The sequence below is a fragment of the Lolium perenne genome, chromosome 5 (genome assembly GCF_019359855.2).
Source record: "Lolium perenne isolate Kyuss_39 chromosome 5, Kyuss_2.0, whole genome shotgun sequence".
Lineage (NCBI taxonomy): Eukaryota > Viridiplantae > Streptophyta > Magnoliopsida > Poales > Poaceae > Lolium > Lolium perenne.
In genome coordinates this window covers 238,286,072-238,296,049 of record NC_067248.2, presented here as the reverse complement: position 1 = coordinate 238,296,049, position 9,978 = coordinate 238,286,072, and the positions used below count along the sequence as shown (strand labels likewise).

The 9,978-nt window shown below is 51.9% G+C and overlaps 1 protein-coding gene across 1 annotated transcript; it reads right to left on the bottom strand.

Annotated features, from left to right (window-relative positions):
* Positions 1-5,496: 5,496 nt before the first annotated feature.
* LOC127298300 (uncharacterized) lies at positions 5,497-8,613 on the bottom strand. Its single transcript, XM_051328193.2, has 5 exons — positions 8,393-8,613; positions 8,146-8,240; positions 6,452-7,258; positions 6,192-6,329; positions 5,497-6,114 (listed from the first exon to the last, which is right to left on the bottom strand). Exons 1-3 carry the CDS (start codon positions 8,448-8,450, stop codon positions 6,701-6,703), a joined length of 711 nt encoding a protein of 236 aa, XP_051184153.1. The 5' UTR covers positions 8,451-8,613; the 3' UTR covers positions 5,497-6,114; positions 6,192-6,329; positions 6,452-6,700.
* Between the last annotated feature and the right edge of the window lie 1,365 nt (positions 8,614-9,978).

Here is a 9,978-nt window from a genome sequence, read left to right as displayed (position 1 = left end):
TTACCAATTCCCTTTGTCTCGCGATATTTTACTTGTCCGAGGTTTGATCTTCGGTATCACTCTATACCTTGTTCAACCTCGTCTCCTGACAAGTACTCTTTACTCGTACCGTGGTATGTGGTCTCTTATGAACTCATTCATATGCTTGCAAGACATTAGACGACATTCCACCGAGAGGGCCCAGAGTATATCTATCCGTCATCGGGATGGACAAATCCCACTGTTGATCCATATGCCTCAACTCATACTTTCCGGATACTTAATCCCACCTTTATAGCCACCCATTTACGCAGTGGTGTTTGGTGTAATCAAAGTACCTTTCCGGTATAAGTGATTTATATGATCTCATGGTCATAAGAACTAGGTAACTATGTATCGAAAGCTTATAGCAAATAACTTAATGACGAGATCTTATGCTACGCTTAATTGGGTGTGTCCATTATATCATTCACACAATGACATAACCTTGTTATTAATAACATCCAATGTTCATGATTATGAAACTAATCATCCATTAATCAACAAGCTAGTTTAAGAGGCATACTAGGGACTTCTTGTTTGTCTACATATCACACATGTACTAATGTTTCGGTTAATACAATTCTAGCATGATATATAAACATTTATCATAAACATAAAGATATAAATAATAACCACTTTATTATTGCCTCTAGGGCATATCTCCTTCACTTGCTAGGGGCAAACACCATGCCGCTGTCCACAATAACCGAAGAGAGATGCGAATCGGGCAGGGAGGGGAGGAGGGAGAAGTCTGAGTCCGTACCTGTGGTCGTAGGAAGCTCCAAGTTCTTCGCCGCTGCCAGCGACTGCACCTTCTTCATGACGCTGGTGGCCGCCACGCCCGCATTCCTCGCGCTCTTCCTGACCGGAGTCGCCGGCACCGTCGTCCTCTTGGTCGCCACCTCCACCAACGCCGGTACCACCTTGGTTCTCTTGCCTTGCGCCAAGGAGATCGTCGCCGTCAGCTCGCCATGCAAGTCCACCACAGCGACCGGCTGCTGGACCGACCCACCTCCAGCCACCGCCTCCTTCGGGCCCACCGGCTCCACCACCATGTCCTCCATCGTCGAGACTGGGCTAGCGGGCTCAATCATCGGGCTGTCCCGGATCCACGAGCCCACCAAGTCCGTGACTTGGGACGCCGTCTCCTCCGAGACCAGTGAAGTCTCCTCCGTGCCCACACCCAGCTGCGAGAGAGGTGGCACCTCCACCTGCTTCTCGAGGCGCCCTCCCTCGTCCACCTCGGAGAGGATGGCAAACCGTCCCAGGTTAGCCAGCGCAGGGAAGGACCGCAGGTTGAACCCGTATTGGTCCGTCACCTTGCCCAGCTGCGGCGCGCTGCGCGATCCCACGCATCCCTTGAGCTGGGAGGTGCCCGGGCCCCCGCCCGCCTTGTTAGTACCCTTCGCCTTATCCTTGTCAGTTCCACGTCTGCGGTGCCGGTTCCACGCATCCCCATCAGTGCTCCACTCCTCGGACTCGAGGTCGTCCCCATCCTCATCATCCCGTGGCGCTGGTGGGCGCGGCGGACCAGAAGAGCCCCCAGCACCGGGTGCCCCCAACTCCGCGTGGATCCCCAAGGTGAAGGGCTCGCCGTTCACACATAGCTGGATAGTCCCCTTGACCCTCTCAGGGTATCTGCACTGGAACCGCATGCGCACCGGCTCCGTCTTCCACTTCTTGATCGATAGCTCGTCAACATCCACCGGCCTCCCGATCATCGTCATCGCCGCCATCAGCCGTTCCTTGACCATCAAGTCGCCCAGCAGGCCTGTGATCTGTACCCACACAGACGGAAAGGTAGGACCTGGCCGCGGGCTCACAAACGCCTCCCTAATGTCCACATCGCACTTGCTGAGGGGGAGGTAGATCTTGCCGCGTCTGGTGCTCATTCTCAGCGTCTCCCTCGACGGAAACCTCACGCAGAACTCAGTGTCCGACACCTTGGACACCTGCCAATCCCACAGATCGTCGAGCAGACTCTTGAGCTCATCAGAAAGCTGCAACGCTGTGAGAGGGGCCGAGGTGAAGTGGATGATCGCCTCAAAGAGCTCCCCTTCCGCCTGCGCCTTCAGAGGTTCCACCTCAATGTTGAAGAACCCTCCGCCCGTAATGGCATGACCGTAGGACTGCAGGATCAGCGGCCGACCACGCGTAGGGCATCCCGCCAAAACATGGCCGGTCTTGCTGCAGAGGATGCACACAGGGTCATTGACGCATTCTGCCTGGAAGTGCCCTTGCTGGCCACAGCGGAAGCATTCCCCTCCCACCGGGCCCGACACCGTCCCTCCGGCCGCCTTGTTCTTCCCTTTTGCCTTGGGTTGGGGCGGCGCTCCCTGCGCCACGCCCTTCAGCTTGCCTCCCTGGGCGCCTCCACCACGTGGAGCCCCCTGCTGAGCCCGGCCACGCTGCCCCTCAGCCTGACGCGGCCGCTGCCCGTCTTGATGTTGTTGGCCACGTCGCTCCTCGCCCTGCCGGCCCCCGTCCCGGCGCCCGTTAGGGTTGTTGTTGAAGCCGTCGTGTCCGCCACCTTCGTGGTACCGACCACCGCCGGAACCCTGGCGCCCGCCGCCGTAGCCGTAGTCAAAGTCGGAGCGGCCCCCGCCGTCCGACCGACCGCCATAGAAGTAGTCGTCCCTGCCACCGCCGTCGGAGCGCCCACCGCCGTCGGCGCGGCCACCACTGGACCCTTCGGTGAAACCGCCGTTGTTGTTGTTGTTGTTGTTGTTGTTGTTGTAGCCATATCTCCCGCCGCCCTGCTCGTCGTGTCGCCGCTTCCGACCATCGCCCTGTCCGCCTCTGTAACCCCCACTCCCGCCGCCGCCGCCGCCTCCCGCCATCGCTACCACCTTCGCAAAGCAACGAGACAAAGGGGGAGAGTCAGGAATGCGAAGGAGAGTGCGGAAAGGGAGGTGGACGCCGCACCGTTTTCTCTCAGAGGGTCTGGCTGGAAACCCTAACTCGGGGTCCCTGCATCCTAAAGGAAGCCACAACCATCGCTCAGGTTGGGCCTGGGCCACCACGGGCCCGTTGGCCACGGAAAAAAGCCTCCCAAGGCCACCACCTTCCCGTGGCGGGCCCAACGTGAGAAGAGGGTGCTCCAGAGAGTCCGGCCCAAACTCTCCCCGTGGCCCAAGAGAAGGGGGGCCCAGTGGCCCAAGCCCAGCAGGCGCCACCGCAGTGGCCATGCTCACCTCGGTCTCCGACCGCCGCCGCCCCACCGGCTCCCTACCTGCCGGCGTCGAGGGCCGTAGCGACTCCGCCGCCGGCGAGGACCCCCTGGTCCGGCCGCGTTGACAAGGCTGCCGCGCCTCCTCCCTCCGCGAGGCTCCCAACCCCCGGAGCGGAGACACAAGGGCCTCAAAGCGCGAGGGCCTGCCTCCCGACGCGAAGGAAGCCCGTCGGCGCTGCCGACGCCGGTCGCCACCCAGACCTCCGGCGAGCGCCTGCTCCAGAAACCCGCCGAAAGTCGGCCAGCCAGAGGGGCGGCGCGGGGAAGAGGCTTCAGACGAGTACATCTCCTCCTCCCCGGAGGACGAGTCGTCGCCATCGAGCATCCCCAACATCGCGGCCGAACCGCCCTTCCTCGCCCAGAACCTGCCGCCGCCGCACGCCGACAGCCGCCCCGGGGCCGAGGCAGTGCCCCTCGCCGCTACCCCGGACGCACTCGTCGAGGCGTCGCCGCTGGCCAGATCTTGAATTTGAAAATCGCCACCCGCATCGCCTAAGCCCGTCCGTACGGGCGAACCGTTATCCATCTTCCGTGTTCGCAGTCACAATCAAAGCTGACGAACATGGGCGCAACAAATTTCAGATTCGCCCCTGCGCCTGAAATCTCATAACCGGCCCTTGAGGCCTGGACTGAATCTCATACACCATTGCAAAGTCTGGCGGATGATTTATAGCTCATTTCACATACTCCTATATTTATTATGGAAGCAATTACGTGTGGTCAGATTGGATATATATGCAGGCGAGAATTTCTTTATCTCTCTCTCTCACACACACACACTCTCAATAGATATTATAAATGCACATATATCAAAAGAAATGCACACGACCATCTTAAGTTTTCAAAGAACAAACACAGCATGATCACTTTTTAGCTAACGCCCAGTCCAGCGTGATCTGCAGCATCAAGTTGGACCCTTGATTTCTCGCAAAAGAAAAGTTGGAACACTACTACAAAAGTAAAATAAAATGTTGGATCAGCCGGGAATGGCAATAAACAAGCTTGCAAGGTCAAGGACGTGGTAAGAGCATGTCTAACAGGCCCCGTATTTCGCTGCCCCGTATAACGCTCGTATTTCGCCCAGTATCGAAAAACTGCTAACGGAAGAGCCATTCCGTCTAGCAGACCCCGTATTTCGCCCCGTATTTTCAAAAATAAAAACCCCGGGAAGTTCATCTTCATTGATCATACTACGGATCATACATACATTTCGATCATACTACGGATCATACTACAACTATCCTACATCTACTCGTCAAGGATGACGTAGGGGATGAAGACGATGGAGGCCGCCTCCTCCTGCGCCTCCCGCGCCTCGAACTCCCGGACGGCGGCGATGGCCGCCGCCTCCTCCTCTGCCTCCGCCCGAGCTTTCTCGGCGGCATCCGCCTCGGATTCGGCCACCGCACGCCGGAAGGCCGCCTCCTCCTCTGCCGCCTCCTCTTCCTCCTCGCCGCCTCCGCTTCCTCCACCGCTGGTGCTGCCGATGGTCGCCGCCCATGCCGCCTTGGACGCGCGGTCGCGCTGCCACTCGGCGAGCCACTTCTTGAAGGCTCCGCCGCTCATCGGCTTGAGCGGCGGATCTTGTCGGTACCACCGCCCACCAGCGGCGTACTCCCGGAGCGAATCCGGCACGTACAGCGCGCCGGCGTACCGGCACGCCGTGCGGCGGCTCCCGGCGGGGGACCTCTTGCACTTCAGCCGCCACGCCTCCTCTACGGTGTCCGGCGAGCGGGATCGCTTCGATCCGCTCGCCGGCGACGCGGTACTGCGGCGGCGGGAGTCCATGCCGGAGCTAGGGTGGAATGCGGCGCGGGGGAGCGAGTAATTTGTCGCCGGAGAAGGATGGAGGAGGCGGCGGCGCACGGCGGAGCTAGGGTTGCGAGTGAGGGGACCCCTCACTCGCACCTGCGCCCAGTATAAGTAGGGGGCGACGGGGCCGATTCCCTGGGCCCTGTATTCTGCCGAAACGGGCCAGCCCGAATACGGGGCCTGCTAGACGGCCCAACTCGCGCCTGCCCCGTATCCCGCCGGAATTTTACGGGGTGGGTGGGTTATACGGGCCTGTTAGACATGCTCTAAGTAGGTAGACCTTACCATCAAGACTTATAAGTCACAGTTGCTGAATGCAGCTGACTGAGAGAGGTGAATGAAATGCTCCATGGATGGCAAGTATCAATGTGGAACAAGCAACTTATGTGAGGAAACGAAAATGACAACCAAAATAGGCTCTTACGAGTCGTTCCTCGCTTTGTCGTCATACTACTCGTTACACTTGATGAACTTGTACACATCACAAAGGAATAAAGGAAGGCATGTCTTGAAGTTTAACCAAAGATAAGCTAAAACTGAAGACCAATGGAATGAAGATTGGACCTTTCAGACACCGTTTGAGAAAATAGTGGAACATTCAGGTTGGCGGCCACTGGAGGTTCTAACCACCGAGCATGAATAAAAGACACACTGGCAACCGATTGATCATGTAAATTTCCTACCACAGCGCCGGCTGCAAGGCTTCACAACATTCAACTCAACAGAAGAGGGAACTATTCCCTCGATGTATGTTCTTATCGCCGATATTGCTTTTGGAACGTCCATGTGTGATTACGCATGGGATAGCATTTGGATGACCCGGTGAGACCACACTTATAATGGCCTCTAGTGGTGTCCAGTGTAAGGCACTCGAGTGATGTTGCATTCTCGAGAATATGGCAAGCCAGCTCGACCAAGCTCTTTTCAGAGTAGAACCTAGCAATATTCACTCTCTGGAGCTTGCCATGGCGGTATCCTGGCATTCGCCGAAAAGGTGAGATGTCTCCAAAAATCGATTTACGGTCCACACGCTCTGACGGTATTGATACCTGAGGATGAGAAGTAAAATGCTTGAATGCTTCGACCATAGCCAGTGATTATATTTGTAGGGTAAACAGTGACTTACACTCAGTATGAATGTCTCCAAGGAGGGAGCAGCATCAAGAAAACAAACCAGCGACAAATAATCATAGGTGCAACAAAGAGAAATTTTCAAGTACTTCAAGTGGAGGAACTTGCTAGGCGCCATTATGCTTTTGACCTTCTGCATAAAGATGGCACAGGAAAATCAATATTTCAAGGTATGACTAATGCTATATTCATATTGTTAGTTACCGTTATATTCATAATAATACAGTAGTTACTACTGGTATAATATTGCTATACCTCATAAGCAGAATATATGGTAAGACTTTGGAGATTCGGCGCACTGATAGGAAGCTCTTTATGTGCATAATAGACGACGTCACGGGAACGGCCAATCTCTAGGCTTTTCAATCGCAATGACTCTCCAAGCAAGAGCATTAATTTTTTACCACTTAGCTTAGAACTGGAAATAGATCGTTCGCAGCTGGTGGCATTCAGATACCTGCAGGCAGCTGAGCTGCTGCAGCAGGAAGGGTAGCTTCAGACAAGTTATCTCAGAGCATTTCCTGTGAGCTCCAAACGCTGCAGAGAATCACAGCTGCAAAGAAGGCATTGTAACTCATCTCCGGTAATACTCACGTCACACAGATGCAGTATCGTCAGGCTTCTCAAGCTACCGAGTCTGACTGTGGGACGGATGGCACAGTTCTCAAGGTGAAGATACCCGATTGAGCTCCTACTCTCATTGGACAGAAATGAGCATGGGAAGTTGTACACTCCCTTCCTTGAAAACATCTTAAGGGAGAGTTCTTCGATACCTGCTGTAATAGCCATCTGAAGCCAGATATCAATATAGCTGCTGGCCTTGGCGTTGTAATGATTAGTAAAGTCAAGTTTGAGCTTCTTCAACCCCTTGCCTGAGTGTGTTTTCAGAATGTGATCAACTCTGCTGATGAAACCCCTGCTGATTCCAGCACGGCCTAAATTGAGCTGATCAAATATGAGGTTGGGATGGCATTTCCAGGAACGAAGGAAGGCATGAGACACAGAAGCAGCGCGGGCAGCATCTCGTAGCAGCATTAGGGAATGTATGTGAGACCAGATGTCCTGCATGCACAAGCATGGAGAAAAGGTTGAAACATTGGAATTGTAAAGAAATGGTTACCTTAACTAGAGTCAATACAAGTATACGGAGTACTGTTCTAGTGAATTAAGAACTGTATAGCGAAGTTTTCTTCCCCCAGTGAAACATTGGTTTCTGTGCAGCAAGATGCATGGGAGATGTTTTTGTTGCACAACAGCATGCTATAAAAATGTCTATGCAAGAAAGAAAGGACATGACCCAAACACATTAATTTCATGCAGATAACAAAACGTACAGCTGCGTAACACCCAGAAAGCTCATGAAATAGAATTCAACAGCTTTGGCAGCTACCAAGTAATGCATGGCGTAAACCTTGGTAACTAAGATGAGAAGATAATAAATAGAATAGACAAGATAAACTAGACAAGACTAGTTTAGATTGAACAATATTCGTGGAGATTCAGAAAAACTCGTCATATATACTTGGACTAGTGCGCATATTAGTGATATCAATTAACTAGTGCAAACTGTGAAGCCAGGAAAAAGTAAATCTGCAGGTGAAACATGGATAATTTTTTTTTCTTTCTAGGGCTTGGTTATACCCAAATAAAAAAATCCCATTGCAGTGAACAAAATTAATCATTCCCCAAAAATTTCTATTCCGAATAAGCGACTACACTCTTATATAGATCCATATATTGTCCAGCATTTATGTACATGCAGAAGAAGACATAGCTACGAATGCAGCAGGACTGTCGAAAACTGCAGCGCTAAAGATCTCATAATTAATCTGTACTAATCTAGCATATATCAACAAATTTGTGCACTATAGAAGTCATGGTGATCATCATGGTTTCACTTTCAGTTTCAGTATAGGTATTTGATGGTCAGCAAGTACTTAACGATGTACCTCTGGAAGTTCTGGTCCTGAATATTTCATTATTTTGCCGCCATGAGCATTGTCATCCTGATGGCAGGGGGATCCCTGTCTTTTGGTTGATTCATCTGCAACACGCCATTTCTTGCAGTAAGCGCAGGCAGATGCTAATAGAATGTACGAGTAAGAATTTTCCAACATACAGAAATTACTTGAACAATTTGAAAACAACATCAGGTATTAGTGGCAAATAATGAGCTAGTATAAGAGGGCAGCTTACTGGAGATCTGGATCGGGCGAAACCGCTGCCTCTCCTCCATGAACTCCAACCGGCCCATGGGATGACCGGTAAAGACATCGGAATTGTCGATGGCCGAAGGCGTCGTGTTCTACTCGACGAGATGACCGGTACAAGACATCGGAATTTGGAACCCGAATTTGAATCCAACAAGGCGGCGTTACCTACTGTGATTTCGTGATGAGAAGAACCCAAGCGGCTATCCCCGGACTTCTCTTTTTTGAGGGTTTCGTTTTGACAGGGATAGGAGATTAAGAGCGGAAACTGCAGCCCGGGTCTTGGCCTAGAATGACTCGGAAAACTCGGAAACAACCAGCCCGGCCCGGTCTCTTGGTCTAGAATGACCCGGGCTAACACATCCATACAATTTAGAAACCGCCCAGTCCCCTAGCAGGCTTCTGCTCCTTGGGCCTTATGAAAATCTCTTACAACATCTACAATGGGACGCTCGCAATCGGAATTTTAGACATAACTCCTAATGTGGTATCTCATTGACAATCGTGAAACATTCACAAGATTTTTATACGTGTGCGTGCTAGGATCTGTTACGTTATCTAAATATCACAATAGATGGTTCTAGCTAGAGTTTTTCTTCCTCCTTTTTATATAACCGGATAAATATAATTCCTTTTTCATTTGTTATTAGGAGTACGGAGAATACTAGGTTAGTACGAGTACAAATGACTTCACACCAGATAAAATAGAAGCTAAAGTTACGACATGGTAGAAGAGATGAGAACAACTTAGGGCTAACTTCTGACGAGCGGAGCGAGGCCCGTCGCCGGAGGCTTGGGCCCGTCGCTTTGTGGCAAGTGAAGATGAGGGCGATTCTCGCCCAATCTTCAGATCTGGATGAAGCGATCGATGCTTTCGGCGAGAAAGCGAAGGATACCTGGACCGATGCGGAGAAGCGGAAAGACCGTAAGGCTTTATCGTTGATTCAACTCCACCTGTCCAATAATATTCTGCGGAAGTCTTTGCAGGAGAAAACCACCGCCGAGTTATGGGTCAAACTAGAGGAGATCTGTTTGTCCAAGGATCTCACGGGCAGATTGCACGTGAAGATGAAGCTGTTCTCGCATAAGTTGCAAGAGGGAGGTTCGGTAATGAATCACCTATCTTCCTGGAAAGAGATTGTTTCTGATTTGCAGTCTATAGAAGTTAAGTATGAGGATGAGGATTTAGGTCTTCTTCTTTTATGCTCGCTGCCTAATTCTTTCAGTAATTTTCGTGACACCATATTATTGAGCCGCGACAAACTAACTCTCGCGGAAGTTTATGATGCTCTCCAACAAAAGGAGAAAATGAAATCTATGGTGCAGGCTGAAAGTTCGTCCTCCAAGGCGGAGGCATTAGAGGTCCGTGGCAGGCCTGAGCAGCGAGATAACTACTACCACAACAACAGAGATAAGAGCAAGGGCGACAGAGGTCGCTCAAAATCCAAAGGACGTGACAAGTTCTGCAGGTATTGTAAGAAATCTAACCACAATATTGATGATTGTTGGAAGCTGCAGAACAAGGAGAAAAGGAACGGAACTTACCAACCGAAAAATAATGATGGTAATGGT